General features: G+C 39.9%; 1 protein-coding gene and 1 pseudogene across 2 annotated transcripts; one reads left to right on the forward strand and one right to left on the reverse strand.

Moving 5' to 3' along the window:
* Nucleotides 1-1,282: 1,282 nt before the first annotated feature.
* LOC146582387 (paired box protein Pax-5-like) lies at nucleotides 1,283-5,343 on the reverse strand. The gene is made up of 7 exons (XM_085248331.1): nucleotides 5,301-5,343; nucleotides 4,965-5,130; nucleotides 3,594-3,791; nucleotides 3,467-3,507; nucleotides 3,289-3,396; nucleotides 1,469-1,609; nucleotides 1,283-1,379 (listed from the first exon to the last, which is right to left on the reverse strand). Exons 1-7 carry the CDS (start codon nucleotides 5,341-5,343, stop codon nucleotides 1,357-1,359), a joined length of 720 nt encoding a protein of 239 aa, XP_085104457.1. The 3' UTR covers nucleotides 1,283-1,356.
* A 2,160-nt stretch (nucleotides 5,344-7,503) lies between these two features.
* LOC146582388 (zinc finger CCHC domain-containing protein 7-like) lies at nucleotides 7,504-19,282 on the forward strand (annotated as a pseudogene). Its single transcript, XR_014894777.1, has 8 exons — nucleotides 7,504-8,326; nucleotides 10,194-10,255; nucleotides 14,510-14,620; nucleotides 14,732-14,902; nucleotides 15,131-15,166; nucleotides 15,607-15,711; nucleotides 16,034-16,151; nucleotides 18,682-19,282. The product of XR_014894777.1 is annotated as a zinc finger CCHC domain-containing protein 7-like (transcript).
* The last annotated feature ends 1,743 nt before the right edge of the window (nucleotides 19,283-21,025 follow it).

Raw genomic sequence — 21,025 nt, forward strand, 5'->3', positions numbered from 1 at the left:
TGTGGACACAGCAGCAGTTGAAAGAGAAGTGTTTAAGATTAATTTTGGCAGAGTGGCAGAGAGAGCTCGTTAAGCAGGCAGGTGTGAGCCTGGTTGCTATAGTGACCGCACCCAATGGCTCCATACACACGTACACAGACATGCGCCTCACTTTTGCTGCTTAAAATGAACAGAAAAGTCAGGCCGAAACAAATCGTTCCCAAATGAAAAGTAAAAGTCGTATTGACAAAATTCTTTCACTGTGAGCGACAGCAATGTCTAGTCTACCAAATTCTCAGTTTTCATGTCTGTGGAGTTTATTATATGGACGTGGTGACAGTGGAAAGACACCATGCTCTTCTGATTTTCAAACGAACCTTCTGAGCCATTTTAACATTAGAGTCTATGGAAGAGTTGGAGGGAGGAGGCTGTGCATTGGTGACATTTATGAAAGAACCATAACACCTAGTACAATAGTAAACACATTGGATGAAAGAGGACAGCCATGGCTACGTTTTGAGGGTAAAATCATACCTGTAGAGCAAACGCTGCGGACACAGCAGCAGTTTTAAAAAAGATTTTAAGATTATTTTTTTTGCTCCTCTCACTCTAGCAGTTGAGCTGCCTCACTCTAGCCCCAACATTCCGTCCCATACACACCCATTATAAACTCTGAAACGGGTGAAAAAACATCATGAAACTTAAACTGGAACTGAAGAAAAAGTATAATAGATATTGAAAAGATAAATGCAAGTTGAATAGTTGAATGTCTTGTCTTCGTTTTAAAGTTTGAATGGTGGCTCTATGTCAATGTATGTGGAAGTAGTAAGAGTTTAAAAATGAGTAAGTTGAATGAGGATTTGAAGGGTCTCCCCATTGAAATACATTATAAATTTTTGTTGAATAAAGTTGAATAAAATTAAAAATATAAATGTTAAAAATATGAAAAATGGAAGCAGTGTTGTCCAAAAGAATAGGAATCTAACGGTGTTGGAATGGTTTTTCTAAGTTGAACGGTTTTGAAGGAGTAGGATTACAAAAAACGTACGGAATACAGAATAAAATATAATAATAATAATAATAATAATAAAGATTACAACAACAATACTGTGAATGCTTTTCAAGCATTCACACTAATAATAAAGATTAGAATAACAATACTGTGAATGCTTTTCAAGCATTCACACTAAATAGAATAAAGATTAGAAGAACAATACTGTGAATGCTTTTCAAGCATTCACACTAATAATAAAGATTACAACAACAATACTGTGAATGCTTTTCAAGCATTCACACTAATTACAGTTAAACGAGTTCTGCAGTCATCCTGTTTGTGGCACTAAAGCGGTGATATTTTTTCTTCTCAGGGCTCCTTATTCAGCTGCACTGACACGAAGGTCCTAAACAAGAGGATGTATGAGACAGAGAAAGACACATCAAAGCTGACCTCATATGAGAGATAAGTGATCATAATTCAGTAAATACTGACCCATCACGTCTGGATTACGATTAGCTGGCAGGCTATAAGAGGTTAAGCTGGACAGAGAGATCATGCAGGGGTCCGGCTGTCCCCAGGTGTCATAACATGAACACGGCTGGTCTTGGTACACGCTGCAAGAGATGTCCCCTGCTGGAAAACAAAACAGTTCCAGCTCAGGTTCTCTTTTATTTCCCTTCCTGTCTCCATTTCTATCTTCACTTGTGCTAATTAGACGAATGATGAAACACATGCATGCCTGCGTTTCCAGGGGTAACTATGCATATTTTTCCATGCAATCTCCTCTTCTAATGCTCGCAGTGATGGAGATGTGAGGGTGTATGGGCCTGTAATGAGAGGCCAAGGTGAGGAGGAGGCAGCGAGGAGCAGAGAACCTGCTGGCTTTGAGGACAGAAGCCTGGGGAGCTGAGGTGGACCTCCTGCCGCGGAGGTTGTTTTAGTCAGACTAATATTAACATAAGACCGCTGGCTTTTCACATCAGTCTGCCATGTGGTCACAAGCTGCGGAGAAGAATAGGCTCTAAACCCTGAGCCTCCTCTGTAAATACATCCATGTGTGTGAGCTCTTACAGTAGAAAAAGAAATGGCCAGTGAAGTTTGTCTATCTTAAGGATGCAATTTCAAACAATGTGTTTGACTTTTCTTGCAGAAATTATGTTTTCTTGGTATGACTTTAAAATATATATGTATTTTTAAAAAGGTGCATCAAGAAAAAAACTTGTTGGAAAGGTATTAAAAATAGGACTTTCAAAGACATCTGAACAATGTGCAGATTTGCTTAAAAAGAGAAACTTTACATTCTTCACCAGTTATCCAGCTAGTGTCTGCAAGCTCCAGAGGCACCAGCTCATGAGCAGATATGAACGTTTCTAGATTTGTGACACCAACATGACTACAATCAGATGAGAAGATTGTATGACTCAATATGAAACACAGTAATAACAGTTTAAAAGTTTCTCCTCTCTTCTAATCTCTGTCAACAAATGTGTTTCCCAGGTCTCAATAGCACTTAGAAAAAATATATGCAAGCATAGCCTAAACTTTCTCTCAGCTCCACATCACCACAAACTGTCTGCCAGACATCACTAACTGCTTCTGTGACCTCAGGATCTGATTATCTTCCAGTTTTCTCAAAATTAACAAAAACAAAACTCATGTTTTTTTTTTTTATTAAAATGCACTTGTATGAAGAGTTGGAGCTCAATTTCTTGCAGTTCATGGTTGTTTACTACCTGCCCATCCATGATGGCTAACAAACTACGGTGTATCCTGGACTTGACCTTATATTCTATTATCTTCTATTTAAACTAAAGCTTCCTGGGTCCAGATATTCACCTACAACCTTTTTCAGTGTTGGGGTTTATTTCAACCTCTTGCAGCATCTCTCATTTCTGTCATTAATTCTCCTTTCTTTCTGTTGCTTTTTTCACCTTTTGTTTGAACGATTGTAACAGAATCTTTTCTGTAGCATTAAGATTCATATCCCTGGAGCATCCCCTGCTCAAGTTCCTTTGAGATTTTGTGTCTCACAACCTCTATGAGCAACTGAATCGCTACACCATCTCCCAAAATCTTTGCTCCATTGACACTGAGCAGCCACCCATTTCCCTTTCTCTGGACTTACATGTGATGCTGCAGGCAGGAGTTGCTCCTTAATAATGTCTGACAAAAATGGAGAGCTGCTAACAGCAGATAAAGCAATCGAGTGTAGAAATTGGTAGTAGAAGTGAAAATATAGAAATTAATAGAATACTCGTGAGCCTGAACTTTCAACATGAACAATTGCAGATCATGCTCACAGATTACATTACCTTCTGGTATCTTGCAGCTATATTTTGAGATTCCCAGAATCCCACTGATGGAAAAGCTGGTTGGGGAGGAACAGGCTGTTCCCATGGCAACTGATGATGCTGAGGACACTGCAGAGGCAGAGGTTTAGTGTCATTAAACATTTGTGAGAGCACTAGAGGGTAAAAGAAACAGTCTTACCAGCTTCACAAGATTCGGACTGAACTTTCTTCCTGATGATTCTGTGAGGACAGAAATAACCCACTCAACGTTTTTCTTCACTTTTAAAATCTGTGTAGTCAGACACACGTGAGTTCACACACTGTACCTGTTGATGGAGCTGATGCTGGGCACACTGTTCTGGTCACACACTTGCTCCAGCAGCAGCCTGTCTCGGATCTCCCAGGCGAACATGGTGGGGTTGTGGTGTTTCAGTTGGAGGATCTTTTGCACAACTTGGGGAGTGGCCACTTTGGGCTTAGAGCCCCCGATCAGTCCGGGTCTGATGCTTCCTGTCTCATTGTACCTGAACAAACAATGTCAATATCTATCAGTTGGGCTAACATTTTACCTGAAAGCAATGCTGTATAACAACCACATCAAAAAGTCACCTTTCAAGGATTTTCACCTTTAATCAGCTATTGTAATATTTTTTTTTTACATTTTCCATAAAAACCTCAAGCTGTAATGAAGTGAGAAAAACCAAGAAGTTTAACAGTCCAGCTTAAAGCTTAAAAAAGCAACAACAAAATATCACAGCATCACAAAGAAATTACACTCACTAGCGTGCTCACACAAAATATTTGCATTAATATAAGTAGGACATGGAATAGATTAAAAAGATAATGACAAGTTTTACAAATAAGCTAAAAAAAATTGTTTAAAATATGTGGTTTTCATATTCAATTGATACACTTTGCTTTTGGAAAAGTGGTAAAACAGCCAAGCAGACATCACTACTAACACTACTAAATAAAACAAATAGTTGTTTCAAGTCAAATAACAGTTGTTTCAAGTCAAACGGGCGACCGTGGCTCAGGAGGTTGGGAAGTGTATCTGTAACCGGAAGGTCGCCGGTTCGATCACCGGGCTCTCTGTCCTGGTCGTTGTGTCCTTGGGCAAGACTACCGCCTACTGGTGTTGGCCAGAGGGGCCGATGGCGCGATATGGCAGCCTTGCCTCTGTCAGTCTACCCCAGGGCAGCTGTGGCTACGACCGTAGCTTTCCTCCACCAGTGAGTGAATGAATAGTGGCATTGTAAAGCGCTTTGGGCTATATAAATCCAATCCAGCTCCTAGGCTGTGTAGATGAGTTAGTGAAACAACTTGATCAGCTGTCTTCTTGCGTCTTGTGATACAACATATGCCCTCTAACCATCGGTATCCGTACACCTTTCCATTACCAGCTGTTTTTATTTTACTCTTCCAAGCTCGTGTTTTTTCTTTTTGACCAAATGCAGCTTTCAGCTCTTCAGCGCCCTCATCACATATCAGCAAACTGCGTTCATGAGCAAAAAAAAAAAGACACAATCGTACTTCATAATTAGTTTTATTAACAAGGGTTAATAAAACTAATTATGAAGTACGATTTCACTATATAAAGCATTATATAAAAGGCGTCAATCTTTATATTTCAATCTGACATTGATTAACAATCACGTGGCCCTGATGCTCCTTCGTACATTACAGACTCCGTTTACCTGGCCAGTATTTTGCTGACGCAGCCGTGACTGACGCGCAGGCGGCGGGAGATCTCACAGGGACGCACGCCCTGTTGCGCGAGCTCCACGATGTGCTGTCTCACCACGTGAGGTAACGGGCGGCCGTTAATGAAGACACCGCCAAGCTGATTGACTCCACCGTGCCCTGAGCACCGGAGCGGATGAAGAAACATCAGTTAAATTGTGCTATACTTTGGACCACCCATTTATGCGACTGCCGCGTACTACTTAAAGTTAAAGAGGTAACACTATAACTTAGTCTGGGCTACGGTGCTGGTAAAGTCCCTCACTAGGAAACATCATTAGGCTACTTACTGTGCATAACGGTGAGCGGAGCCTGTCCAAAATGCACTTCCATCACAGACTTTTGTCTAAGTGTGGAAAATGCTTTGAGATCTGTTGGACTTCTGCTTCTGGGTGCGGTTATTGTGGAGGTTGCAACATTTTAAACCAACCTGGAAACTGAAAAACTAAAGTTGTGCGCGGTGGCAGGTCAGAGGCTCCTCTCTGATACTTTCAGCACCTGCGCGCTGGAAAGCTGCTGGAGCGCTTTGAACGCACACGCACGTGCAGCAGCTCATGTGAGCAGGGCTGTACCAGGACTTTAGGAATACAGAAGTGGTGAATCAGAGTCCCCAAGGCGGAGCCCCTTAAGTCCCCACAGTCCATGTGCTTTTAAAGTTATTTGTCATAGAAATATCGTGAGATATTTAATATTTACAAACACTACACCTGGCTTCTTTCACGTACAGACACCATTTGCTGCATATGAAAGATGTGCTAATCCACACAATGCACAGCCTGAGCAGCAGATGATTTGTGCTTATGATAAATCAGTTTTAACGTTTAAAGCAAGAGCAATAAGCAAGCTGTGTAGCTGACATCTGTCTATTACAAAAATATTATAGTAAATCATCAGGTGCATACAACTTATTTTCGGTGTGCACATCAAATCATTTTTATGTGTAAGAACGTCACAAATTTAGTATTTTTATAATAGATTATCGTGTGCACTCCAACTACTTACATCAGAATTAAGATGGTAAGAAGCAGCCAGATGCAAACTGATCATCAGCAAGTGAGAAACCTCTATAAAAGCAGAAGTTCTGGTTTGCTGGTTTAATGTCCTTTGGACAGATAAAAACCACAGTGGAGATGTTTGGCACTTTCTGAAGAAAAGCATCAAGGCAAGGCTGTGGGAAGCAGGGGAGCTGCAGCTGGTATACTTTTTCAGCGCAACATTTAGGTTAAATTTTGATTGTTTATTGTTCTCTGCTATGTGCAGTGATGTAAGATAATTGCAAGACTAACAAAATTTGTAGAGCATGACAGGATGACAGAGACCCCCTCCTCTGAATTAAGGCGTTGCAATGGCACAGCTAAAGTCCAGACATAAACCTGATTGAAATCCTCTGGTGGGACCTTAAGAGCTGTGCACAGCTGAAAATGTGCAACCCTCAAATGAACTGAAGGAATATTGTAAATACTGCAAACGGTGAGTCAAAATTCCTCCACAATCATGTGAGAGACTTCTGAATCATGTGGCGTTATTAGTTTTTCCACACAATTCTTGGTTTAGTTTTTTTTTAAAATAAAAAATAAATAATGACAGTGTAATAAGTCACGTGTTACTCATCTCATTGTATTTATATTTTATCTTAAGACCTGATAAGCCTTCTGATAAATGGACTGTGCCCCATACCCACACAGCCATTCACACAGCTACACTGTAAGATCCACAAGCGGACTGTGTTGTCCCTGTCTACACACGCACGCACACAAACACACACGTACACACATACAATACACTCCTCAGATACTCACACTACCTAATTTAACCATCCCCTTCAGTGAATGGACTGCTGCTATCCATCCGAACGAATGTCACTTGAGTTTGTTTTAGAACTTTGATTTTATGCTATTATTATCCATAACTATTGTTGCAATTCATTACTGCCTTTTAACTGCTCTTTTTAAACTTATTCTTTTTAATCTGTTTATTCTGTTTAAACTGTATTGCTTATTGCACTGTGGAGGCTGGTGAGAAACCGTATTTCGTTTCAGGCTGGGTAACATCATACAAAATGACAATAAACTTCTTGAGTCTTTTATTATGTCTTGATATGTAAAGCCTTAAAATTGACAAAGGGTGCACTTCTTTTTTTTAGTTATTTATTTATTACATTGATTGTAATATAACACTAGACCTTTATAGTTAACCTCTAATTAGGATTACGCTTGACTGAATGTAGGCTGATAGTCCTATTTCAGTTCAAAATGTATTAATGTGATTACATTTCTTAGTTAAATAATCTATTTTTAGTTCACAAAATTAATCCTACAGCTGTAGCTACGCTGCAGACTGAAGTCCATATTATAAAATGGTCTAACTTCAATCGCTAACAATTAAACCCAACAAAAGTAGTTTTTCATACAAACGTGGACCTCTTCCTCTTTTATCACTGACTATACCTGGAAACTCCTAGACAGACTTTGGACGCTGGGTTCTGTTTTGGTTGTCCAACATTTTCCGGAAACGCCGGGTAAACCGCTCCACACAAGTAAACAAGCATGGGAGAAAAACAAGCTTTTTCTGCGCTGTATTGAAGGAACAATAATTTTACGCCATGAACCTGAAAGCGAAGTATTGGGAGTTAAAGGTGTAGGTAGCCGGATATCATGTTTACTGAAGTTATTTGACTTGGTAATGTTTAGCTGCTACTTTAGCTAACTGCCTCGTGCACTGCGGTGCTACTTAGCTCGCGACAAAATACGTTTTTTTAATGTTTGCACACCCGCGCGGTAACTATCCCGGTTTAAACCAAAACGGTTTTAGTTCGGTCGGATAAAAGACGTTAATAAAAACGTGTAAAACACCCATCAGTCAGTTATCGCTGTTTGCTAGCAGTGAAGACAGTCGCCTGTGAGTGGCGCTGTTCAGCTACAGGTTGTGTCAGGTCTGATTATGGAGCACACTGAGGAAAATGAAGCTGATGATGGGCAGGAGGGCTCCGAAGACTTCTTTATTCGGGGGTCCAGCAGTTCAGAAGACGAAGGAGGGTGTATGAGACATTCGATGAGCTGCAAACAAGCTGCACGGCAGAGCAGAGAAAGCTCCCCTCCGCTCCTCCTGGTCTTTCCATTCTCCTCTGGAGGAAAAAGGGCTCTGCTGGACGCTGAGCTGGAAGTGTCTTCTAGTGATGACCTACGGGACGATAAAGATGAGGATCAGCCCATAGAGGACTGGATGATCCTGGAAGGGGAGGAACAGGTGGAGGACTCAAACATCCAGCTCAATCTGAGCTACAGGAACAGCTCCGGGGAGGAATTAGATGATGAAGGTGAAACTTGACTTGGTCAGCTTTTGGGTTAAGAATATAGTTTCCTGCCATTTTATTTCCGTAGTCCTAATGCAAGCGCGAGAGGAAGATTTCGCAGAGTTTAAATATGAAAGCAAAAAGTCAGAAGTAAGTGCAATACAGGAGTGATATCCAACCAAAATCTGCAATAACAAAATAAATAAAAGTAAATGCGATTATTCCACTACCTATTTGTAATGTGCGTTAAAGCTCAGCTAATCCAGATGGATGGATGTTATTCACAGTGACTATATGTAGATTACATATTACTGTATGGCTTCACCTTTGAAGTTTTGTCTGGTTAATGTATATTATTGATATATATATATGTGGAAAATTGAAAATTGATGTACATTTAAATGTAATTCCAAAAGATTACTGAGGCCGTGCAGTATTAATTTGATTGATCAGTTTAATTTGATTCTAATACATACCACAGACCAAAACAATCCCACGATACTATGCGTGCAATAAGTAAATGAATAGAAGCATTAAAATTAATCATACTTATTCTCATAGTGGACCTTTTGGAAGTGTTACCTGACAGAAACGATGCTAGCACAAGCAAAAAAACAAACAAACAAAATAAAGCAAACTACAAGAAATATAAAAACATTATTGCATTAACTAAAAACATCCAGTAAAAATTATGTACTAACTTGTTGTTCTAAAATGCTCCTTGTTTAGTTTAACAAAGCAATTTTTCATTTTGAGATTTGCTTAGATTAATTTTTTTTTTATGTTGAAAGGTAATTTGTTTCAGCAATTTCTGGCAAAATATCTGAAGTTTTTTTGTGCCTGTGTTTTAACAATTGGAGAAATGTACACCAAATCACATCCAAGGGTACTGTAACTGGAAAACAACAAATTCTAGTGAATATAATACATGATTTTGATCTGCAAAAGTCATCAAACACCTAAATTTTGTGGCATGAATAGGTCTTTGAACCATGCACAATTAATTACATGCGTAATCAATACTTAAATTAAAATAAGGGGTGATAACAAAAATGGGAGCCCAAGAAATCACGAACTGTCACCACATGCTTGTGCTCACTGGTATGGGGATTGGTTCACAAAAAAACTGGATGCGGGCGATCAAAAGAAAGACTTTAATACATGTACTTTAATAATTATTTAATTAGAGAGAAAACAGCTTTGAAATGCAGCTAGTGCAAACAACAAACAGATGCTACGTACTTATTGCTTACTTATTATGCTACTGTTGATGTTTCCATGAGCTGTATTGTTTTCTATAATGGGCTGTGGTGATACAGTTTAGTTATTCTTTTGTGGATGTACCAGCTTCCAGCATAGAGATAAAAATGAAGAAAAATAAAGGTGACTAAAAACACATCTCTGTAAATGCATTTCAACCAAAAGAGTAAATGGATCCAGTAAGTGCACAGTTATTTTTGTAAATGTGTGGGAGTGCAATTTATTTAAAAAGTGTATACAGAGACAGTTTGCTTAGCTTGGTGCTTTGGATGAAGATTATCATATTCACACCAGGGAGCTGCACAGAACAACCACTTTGATTTGACCCACCAGCTCGGGGCTCCACTGGAGCAGTAAAGTTTTAGGTTTTCTTTACACATAAGTGATAGTTAGTCCAGAAAGGTCAGGTGCCCTTCATTATTTTTTAGAGCTCCTGCTTTATCGAGACTGAATGCTTAGAAAAGATTACCAAGCTTTGAAAAACCCTATTTTTCTTTTTATTCCCTTTTTTTAGGTGCTTATGTTTCTGTTCAGTAACTATGCTGAGATCAGCTTAAATTTGGATATTTTATTGCACACAATATTTAGTTGTATTTATTAATGTTCCCCCTGGTCTTTCTCTCCAACACAGATTTGAAGGGCAACGTGCGAAAATCAGTAAAAGAAAGCTGGGCTGTATCTGTGAAAGACAAGGTAACTTTTGAGGTAACTTTTGATTTTTATCAGCTTTCATGAATACTATAGGACGACTCACTGCAGCTCATCTGCAGTGAGTGTAGCCTGTCAGTCCACAGTTTACCTCAGCTGTCAATATGCCGGGTGTCCACTTTAATTTAATCTGGGGGAGTCTGTAAAATGTTGTGAAATAAGTCCAATATGAATCAACGAGTCAGTGAAGCTCACGTCTGCCCAATGACAGCAACACTGAGGTGAGCTTTTGAAGATGCTGAACTTTTCTCTATGTAAGTGCTGCTATTAGCTTCATTTAGCTGCTATTAGCCCTTGTTAACCTCTGTTAGCTGCAAAACCAGTGTTAGTGAAACATTCTTTGACATTGATCTAAAATTGTTGGACTGGAGCAATTGCGACAACATTGGGAATAAATAAGCATTTTATGCATGCTTTTGTGTGTTAGAGCTCCGATTTCAAGTCAGGAAAGGAGGTTTGAGGTGAGGAGGAAGAGGATCAGGTGGAACAGAGGGAGAGCAGTGATGGAGAAGAAAGACAATGAAAAAGAGATTTAAGGGTTTTGGAAGGCATTGGTGTGTTTGAAGATGTAATTACACTCTAATCAATGTATATTCATGAGTACAGCATTCTTTTTTCTGTCAAATAACTTCAACAAATTGCTGGGCTCAGATCTACCCCCCGTCCCAATCCCTTTTTGTCCCCCATAAACCCCCCACCAGAGCGGCCAAAGGTTCGCCATCGAGCCCCACCCTCAACAGAGCAATCGAAGTCACATTGCCCAGCCTCGCCCCCCTTAGTTCCTCTTCATGCCCTGTCTCCGCAGTCTGATGCGTGATGTGTGAAGGGTCCGGGCTGTGAGGATTATGGCAGTGATGACTTTTCCCAGGAGAAGCTGGGACCCTGTTTACTAGAAGGTTTTAAAATTTCTGTACTTTTAGGTGACAGGAGACATGTGGCCTGGTCAAAACACAGAGAGCTGCACTCTAAAAGATCTTTAAACATAGTAAACATACCTTGTGTGCCACAGACTGCTCCCAAACACGAGGGGACAAGTAATACCTCTAAAACACTTAAGTTGGCTTTATTAAACATTAGATCTCTAGCTGGGAAAACATTTTTAATTAATGATTTAATCACTGAGCACAGCCTTGATTTTATGTTTTTAACTGAAACTTGGTTGGACCAAAGTAACAGTGGAGCTGTTCTCATCGAGACGACCCCTCCTAACTACAGTTTTATCAGTGAGGTCAGGGCGAGCAGGAGAGGAGGAGGGGTTGCTGTCTTATTTAATGAATCATTTCAATGTAAGCAGCTATCTCCTGGAAGTTTTCAGTCTTTTGAATATGTGGCTTTACAGCTGAAGGCCCCATCCAAAGTTGTGTTTCTTAATGTTTACGGGCCTCCCAAATACTGCACAGACTTTTTTAATGACCTCAGTGAACTGCTGTCTGTGATCTGTGTTGATTTTGACTGTGTAATTATTGCTGGGGATTTTAACATTCATGTGGACAACCCTCAGGACAAAGGGACTAAAGACCTGAGTAACACTCTGGGCAACTTTGGGCTGACTCAGCATGTAACAGAGGCCACACATAATAGAGGACACACTCTTGACCTACTGATCTCCAAAGGCCTGAGCATTTCAAAGGTTACTGTGTCTGATGTGGGCCTGTCTGATCATTACTGTGTTTTCTTTGAAAGTAAAATCTCAGCCCACACAAATATATCAACAACAGTGATCACAAAACGGTGTATAACTGAACACAGTAGTGCAATTTTTAACCAGGTCTTCCCATTAACACCTGACCTGTCCAGAGGGTCAGTCAATGAGCTCGTCAATAGCTTCAATGCTAACATGTTAAATGTAATGGACACTATTGCTCCCATTAAGGTGAAGGTTATCTCTGGAAGGAAAAAGTCTCCATGGAGAAACTCCACACTGGTGAAAAATGAAAAAAGAGAGTGTAGGAAAGCTGAGCGCAGATGGAGAAAAACAAACCTCCAGGTTCATTATGACATTTATAAAGAGAAACTTCACAATTATAATTTACAACTGAGGAATGCAAGGAGGTCCTACTTCTCTGACATCATCACTAAAAACAGCCATAATGCTCGGGTCTTATTTTCTACAGTTGACAGGCTAACAAACCCCCCTGTGTCAGTGGCAGCTGAACTTCATTCGACCATGGCCTGCAATGACTTTGCCAAATTCTTCACTGAAAAAATCCAAAAAATTAGACAAGCAATTGGTACATCAACAGCAGATCCAGGATATGTACTGTGTCCACCAAAAAACTGTTTAAACACCATGAAACAGTTTCAACCTATTAACAGCAAAGACCTGGAGGACATCTTAGGTCAACTGAACTCCTCCTCCTGCTGTTTAGATGTCCTGCCAACAAGTTTTTTCAAAAAGGTCTCAAAGACTTTAGAGTCAGACCTGTTACAGATCGTCAACTTTTCTTTATTATCAGGTGTGTTTCCAGAATCACTAAAAACTGCTGTAATCAAACCTATACTGAAAAAGGACAATCTTGACAAGACACAAATGAACAACTACAGGCCGATCTCAAATCTCCCGTTTTTAAGTAAGATCATTGAAAAAGCAGTTTCTCAACAGCTCAGTTACTTCTTAAAACAGAATAATTGCTACGATGCCTTCCAGTCAGGTTTTAGACAGAACCACAGCACTGAAACCGCTCTGACCAAAGTGTTTAATGACATATGTCTGAATACAGACAGTGGAAAAATGTCAGTCCTAGTTTTACTGGATCTCAGTGCAGCATTTGATACAGTTGACCACAACATATTACTCAAACGACTGGAGAACTGGACAGGTCTTTCAGGAACTGTACTAAACTGGTTCAAAACATACGTAGAAAACAGGAAATACTTTGTATCAATAGGTAACTTCACATCTGAGCAGACAAGTATCACATGTGGAGTTCCCCAAGGTTCCATCTTGGGACCCCTTCTGTTTAACATCTACATGCTCCCACTGGCACAGATTATAAACAACAACAAAATAAACTATCACAGCTATGCAGATGACACACAAATATATATCACAATGTCACCAGGAGACCGAGGCCCTGTACAGGCTCTTGGTAAATGCATTGAGGAAATCAATGACTGGTTGTGCCACAATTTTCTCCAGCTAAACAAAAACAAAACTGAGGTAATAGTCTTTGGCGCCAAAGAAAAACGATTACAGGTCACCAGAGAACTTCAATCTATACATCTAAAAACCACAAACCAGGCGAGCAATTTGGGTGTAGTGATGGATGCAGACCTAAACTTAGAAAAACACATTAAGACAATAACAAAGTCAGCTTACTATCACCTCAAGAATATATCAAGGATAAAAGATCTGATGTCTCAACAGGACCTGGAAAAACTAGTCCATGCATTCATCTTTAGTAGGCTTGATTACTGTAACAGCATCTTTACAGGTCTACCTAAAAAATCAGTCAGACAACTACAGCTCATTCAGAACTCTGCTGCTCGAGTCCTCACTAAGACCAAAAAAGTGGACCACATCAGTCCAGCTCTGAGGTCCTTACACTGGCTGCCTGTCCGTCAGAGGATAGACTTTAAAGTTCTGATGCTGGCCTATAAAGCTCTGAATGGTTTAGGACCAAAATACATCAATGACCTCCTGACCCAGTATGAACCATCCAGATCCCTCAGGTCATCTGGATCCGGTCTTTTATCAGTTCCCAGGGTCAGAACCAGACACGGAGAAGCTGCATTCAGCTTTTATGCTCCTTATATCTGGAACAAACTCCCAGAAAGCCTCAGATCAGCTGAAACACTCAGTTTATTTAAATCCAGGTTGAAGACTCACCTGTTCTCAGCTGCATTTGAATAAAGCACCAAATCCACACTTTAAGCTTAAATTTCAAAACTTACATTTAACTACTGATTTTATCTACTGTTCTGATTTTATCTGTTTTGATTTTATATACTGTTGTTTGTTTGTTTGTTTGTTAATTAGTTAGTTAGTTTATTTGCTTGTTTTAATCAATTTTAAATCATGCTTTTTATTTGTTCTTGTTTCTAATGTCTCTGTAAAGCACTTTGAATCACCTTGTTGTTGAATTGTGCTATACAAATAAACTTGCCTTGCCTTGCCTTGCCTTGCCTTGCCTTGCCTTCTGTACCTTTGATTTTGCAGTGTGGAGACAAAATTATGGTTTAACCTAATTTTAAAAATCTCTGTGTTGTCTTGGATTATTCCTGGATCATCTTATCTAGAGTGGCGCGGATCAGTCTCTGACCAGCCGTTATTTCTCGCCTGGTTGTTCCCTGTTCTGTCGTGCATGCAACAGGACAGGACACCTTGCCAAAAGCTGCTCCTTCCGCAAGGTAAATGAACTCACTCATCAGTGCTGTTTCCATGGACACCTGCAGAGGTTCCTCAACAGGACCATTTTAAAAATCTTTTTTTTGTTGTTTTTTTTGTCTTTGTGTTGACAGAAATATCCTATATGTGTCCTTTGTGGGATCCAAGGTCACATCCAAAGGAAATGTCCAAGTCGCCCCTGTGGTAGATGTGGACTGCCTTCACACGGGCTCAAGCCATGTGATCTGCCTCCAGTATGGAACCAGCACTGCCTGCGCTGCGGGATGACAGGGCACCTTTCTGATGTGAGTTCGCAGGTCTGGCCCCTTTGAGTGTTGGTGTTGCAGAGTGTGTTATTGTGCTGAAGGAAGCGTTGAAAACATTTGACAGTTGTTTGTTGACAGATTCTGTAACCTCATGATTGTGTGGGCTCAATTTATGAAGTGTTGTTTTATTTCTTGCAAACAGTTCTTTGTCTTCCTCGTTGTTGCTTAAAGAAAACATTTCTTCTCTGTTTTCTGGATTTTCCTCAGGCTTGCCCTGATACATGGAGACAATACCACTTGACAGTGAGTTTTGACTGCTCTTTATCTGCTCTTTTTTTTTTTTTTTTTTTTTAAATCTAATCTTCTTTACTCAGCAAAATGCATAATAACAAGCCTTTCTGGCTCAATGTGTAAACCTAATTGGAGTTCTTAATGATTTTTCTCTAAAGTAAGCAATAGAATTGATCTAGGTACTAGGTGGCAGGGGACCGGTTTAATTAGGCAATTTTGAAAGCTGTATTCGCTGCCTTTTCATTGATAGTCACAGGACAAAATAGATGGAAAATGGGGGAAAGAGATCAGGGGAATCAAATGCAATGAAGATCCCACGTGCTGGGGATCAGACCAGAATACACCCATTATCAGGAGCCTGTTGATAGGTGTGTACTGCTAAAATAGCCAAGAGATCAGTGAAAGTCTGTTATCGCTGTAGAAATGTCCTTCATTTGACCTTTTTCTTCCAGATTAGGGTAGCGGTTCCCCTCAGGCCACAGGCAAGCCACAGCCTCCATCACAGGAAGTGCCGCATTCATTGTTACAACTGCTCTAAAAGAGGACATTACGGTTATGTAAGTGATAAATACATTTAATCCTCATCTTACTTTTACTCGATCTTTGTCTGCCTTTATGTCTATTGCCTAATCTGTTTGGTCTCTCACTTGTCTTTTCCCTAAACTTGCTACTCTTTTTTTGTTTAGTTTTTTTTTTTGCTTCACCTCGCTACACCAAATTCTTTTCTCCCCCTGTTCTTTTTTTGTGTTGAATCAAACTTAGTTAAATTCTCTCTATTTAAGTCTCAGTTGCATCCATTTTCCACTGTCCTGTATCCATCCTTCAACTCATTTTTTCTTCTTTTGTCTCATGTGTATCACTGTCTGTCTTCTGTATCAGGAGTGCACTAAAAGGAGGATGGTTACGGGCACTTTTCCATCATTGCCTTATGTTTACCAATATGACACCAGGGAAGACATTCTCCAACTTCGGACCAGGCGAGAGGAAAGAGTTAAAGGTGATGAAGCTGATATCAGAGTTTTTACATTATTATTTTACAATCGGTGTATCTTTGTTTGGGCTGTACATGTGAGTTTATTGGAGCTGCCTGTTAGTTCGAAAACAGCAGATGTAAACTGAACACTGAGCGTGAATTATAACCAAAATTATCTCCTGAAATGGGTTGTTCATTTATATATACAGTCAAGTCCATATGTTTTCTGTAAATCCCCCAAGTTGACTTTTAATCGAACAATCAGATCATTATGTGTTGAAGTGCAGACTTTGGTTTTATAACTGCAGGGATCAAAAGTCATTGGATGCACTAACTTTAAATATTTTAAATATAGTGAAATCCTTTGCATTCAATGACTTGCTGAAGTCTACTACCCACCGACATCACCAAATGCTGTTTTTCCTCCCATGAGATGCTCTGCAACACCTTTATTGCAGCTGCTGTCAGTTCAGGCTGTGCCTTTATTTTGGCTTCAGTAACTGAAAAGCATGCTCTGTCAGGCTTAGATCAGGTGACTGACTTGGCCATTGAAATATCCCATTTCTTTGCCTTCAGAAAGACTTTTGTTTGTTTTTTGGGGGTTTTTTGTAGTACAATTTGGGTCATTATCCATATGTACTGTGAAGCACTGTCTAATCAGTTATGCAGCATTTGTTTGAATCTGAGCAGAGAGTTGAGTCCTTTACATTTAGGAATTCATCCCGCTGCTTCTATCAGCAGTCAGCTCATCAATAAACATCAGTGATCTGGTTCCACTGGCAGTCATATGTACACATGCTGTCACATTGCCTCCACCATGTTAGGAAGATATGTGTTGTGTGATGTGATATGCTTTGGATCATGAGCTGTTTTGCTCCTTCCCCATACTTTTGTCTTCCCATCACTCTGGTTCAAGTTCATCATGGTTTTGTTGGTCCAAAGATTTTGTTTCAGAGCTGCGCAGGCTGTTTTAGATGTTTTCTGACAAGGTCTAATCTGATCTTACTGTTCTTGAGTGTAACCAGTGGTTTGCGCATTGTTGTGAGCCCTATGCATTTCCATTAATAAAGGTGTCTCTTGATTGTAGACTTTAATAATGATACGCCTACCTCTTTGAGTGTTGTTCACATTGTCAGATGTTGTGAAGGAGTTTTTCTTAACCATGGAAATAATTCTGTCATCATGCATTTTGCTGGCCAGTGCATTCATCCTTTTTAGGAATGGACCAGATTCTTTAAAGATTTTGGTCACTTCTTAAGTGCTTGCAATCTCTCTGATAGGTTTATTTTGATTTTTCAGTCTAACGATAGCCTCCTCCTCCTCCTCCTTGAGATTTCTAGTGAATCACCACGAGATACAAATGATGTCAGCTGGAGATGGTTTATCTGATTAACCTGTTTTATTTACCTTTGACCTGGTAGCGGCCCTATTTACAGGCACTTTTTAAATGACTGTGTTCCCATTTGTGCTTGAGACTAAATTAAAACGGATTTGAAGACGAAAAGGTGAGCTTTACAGGAATATTCGATGTATCATGGTAGCACAAAGCATTTATAGGTAAGTTGTCCAATTAATTCTGAAAATACCTCTGAAAATGGAGGGCTATGTATAAAAATAGCTGTAATTCCTAAACAGTTCAGACAATATTTTAATTAAACCCCTTGAATTAAAGCTGAAAGTCTGCACTTCAGTCATACCTCAGTTGTTTGATTTAAATCCATAGTGATGGTGTACAGAGGAAAAATGATTTTAAAAATGTCATTGTCTAGAGATGTGTGGACCTAAATGTTTGTTGGTTTTGAATTGGAAATGCCAGCCATTTTTCTGCTTTGGGATTGCTTTAATCATACTTAGTTTTTTGTGATTCTATCCAGACTGTTATTCACCTTGCCCAAGAAGCATCGCAGAATCATGATAATGATACAAGGCTTTGGGTATTTAATCAGAAGTGGGATACAAAATGCAAACAGATCACATCCTGCCCAGAAAAACATTTCAAATGAAACGATTTATCAAAAGACAAATGATGTTATTGGGCATCTATGCTTTTTGCTGGCTCTTTTGAATGGTGAGGGAACACTTTCAAAATGCACCAGCGTGCTTCATTTTGGTGAGAATAGATTGACATGTGAATTCTGTGAAGGTGCTTTCTTTGGATTAGTGTAACTCTGGGTCTGAAATGTTAGTTATTGGACACATTTTCTTGATCTCTAACAGCTCTGCAACAAAGTATGCCCCTTCACTATTTAAATGCACCAATTACTGCTTGGGTGGGATTGGTAGGTTTATCAGTGCTGCCTTTTAATGACTGAAACCAGCACTGTGAATTAAGTGAATTAAAACATAAAACTAATACAATGAACTGAAAAACATTATCTCTGTAGAGTTAAGAAGAACTGCACAGTTGGTTGATAAAGCGTTCTTTTCACACCGCGTTTGATCAGGAAATAAACGAAAAGATTTATTAGTTCAACAGCTGCTTTTAATCACCTGTTATTCAGTTAAAACAGGATCAGACTTGTCAAGGACGTCTTTTGTGTTTCTGTGTTTTCAGAGCCTGCACATGTTTTCTCAGACCTGTCTGAAAAAACAGGGACGAGCGGTGAGGAGAATCGATCAGTCCAGGGGTGGACAAAGACAAAGAAGGAGCTGCACACCCGAGCTGGCACGTGGAAGACGTGGCAAGAGAGGCGCAAGGAGAGACGAGAGGTGAAGCGTCTGAGGAGGGAAGCTCAGGCCAGGCGGGAAGGAGGACTACTGATAAAGTCCCGCTGTAGCTCTGATGACGAAGTCTATCCCAGAGTCCCCTTTAGTCGGCCCGATGACAGGCAAAAACAGTCCACTGCACCTCCACAGAAGAAAAGGAGGGATGAGACAGGTGGCAAAAAGAGCAAGAAGAGCAGAAAGGTGGAAGAAAAGAGGAGGGGTAAAACGTGGGTATTTGTATCCCCATGCTGACATAGATATCAGGAGTGTAAATCTTCTTTCCCCAAAACAAAGAGTACGCCACAGAAAAAAATGATAGCTGATCTTTTTTTAATGCATTTATTTTTTAGGTGCTAATAAATGTAACAAGTTTGCAAAGAAGTCATTTTGTGTCTGTGATCTTTTGATGTGTTATTTATCAACATTTAATGACAGTACAGAAAACTGAAAATTATACAGGAATGTACTTTGGTACTTAATATTTAGTTTTGTAGTTTAATACTTAAGTGTTTTACACCTACACAGTTTTGAACATGTTTTGTTTTTATTAGATTATATTAAATTAGATTTTTATTCAGATGTAATATTTTGTGAATGTACCGTAGTTGCCTTCCTAGTAATATTTAATTTTTTTGTATTATTTTGAAATCTGCCTAGATGTTTAAGTGGCATATTGTAAAGAAAAGCATGAATACTGTAGTCTAAGGAGCTTGGAAACCAAAGCAACTGGACATTTCACCTCTCATCTGAGAAGCTTTTTCACTTCTAAGACCAAATGGTGGAGAATCCCAGGTATTTAAGCCCTAGTGGGAGTTCTCCCTTAGGGGTTAGGGATCTCAAAACTGGATCGTAGGTGGCAGACAGTTGGTGTTGTAAGCCACCCCTTCTGTTTATGGTCCTTCACAGTGGACATAGATGGCTTCTTTCACTCCTCTTTCAAATTATCTGTCTTCTCTGCCCAAAATGTGATCATTGACGTCCTTGAAAGAGTGACCTTTATCCTTTAGATGCAGATGTACAACTGAGTGTATCTCCTTAGATTACCAGGACCTGGATGATTGAGAACCTACACAGACATACCTACCCTCTTCTCTTCACCCTGTACACCTCTGACTTCTGCTACAACTCTGAATTATGCCACATTCAGAAGTTTGCAGACGACACAGCCATCATGGGGTGTATCTGGGATGATCAGGAAAAGGAGTACAGAAGTCTGGTGAGGAACTTTGTCGCATGGAGTCACACAAACCACCTGCAACTCAACACCTCAAAGACTAAGGAACTGGTTGTGGACTTCGGGAGGTCCAGAGAAGGTCCACTGCCGGTTCAGATGGAGGTGGAGGTGGTCAACAAGTACAAGTACCTCGGGCTGTGGGTGGACAATAAACTGGACTGGTCATGCAACACAGAGCACCTGTATAAAAAAGCCCAAAGCCGACTGTACTTCCTCAGGAGGCTGAGGTCTTTTAACATCTGCAGGAAGCTCCTGAGGATGTTTTACCAGTCGGTGGTTGCTGGAGTACTTTTCTATGCTGTGGTGTGCTGGGGGAGCAGCACAGCAAAGAGGGACTCATCCAGGCTGGAGAAACTGATCAGGAAGGCTAGCTCTGTGGTCGGCATGAAGCTGGACACTCTGGTGACAGTGGCAGAGAAAAGGACATTAAAGAAACTGCTGGACATTATGAACAATGCTGGGCATCCTCTGCACACGGCCATAAACAATCAGAAGAGTCTGTTCAGTGACAGGTTGCTTCTCCCCAAGACAAGAACTAACAGACTTAAAAACTCCTTTGTCCCACACGCCATCAGACTGTTTAACTCCTCTCTGGAGGGGAGAGGGAGGGGAAACAGGAGGACAAAGGAGGGGGCAACAACTAAGCTGTAGTGCCTCTTCACCTCACTGTGCAATACCTTGTGCAATACTTTTTGTAAATAGTCAACAGTGCAATAGACTCAATACTTGAAATGTGCAATTCACTTGTATTTTTATTTATTTTTTATTCCTATTTATTCTATTTATCCCCTTTGTATATTTTATTTATATTTGTCTCTGTATTTATATGTGTGTGTGTGTGTGTGTGTGTGTGTGTGTGTGTGTGTGTGTGTGTGTGTGTGTGTGTATATATATGTATATATATATATATATATATATATATATATATATATATATATATATATATATATATATATAT

The sequence above is a fragment of the Mchenga conophoros genome, linkage group LG2 (genome assembly GCF_057382185.1).
Source record: "Mchenga conophoros isolate Kocher_MC1m ecotype Shallow Benthic linkage group LG2, M_conophoros_male_GT1.1, whole genome shotgun sequence".
In the NCBI taxonomy this organism is placed as follows: Eukaryota; Metazoa; Chordata; class Actinopteri; order Cichliformes; family Cichlidae; genus Mchenga; species Mchenga conophoros.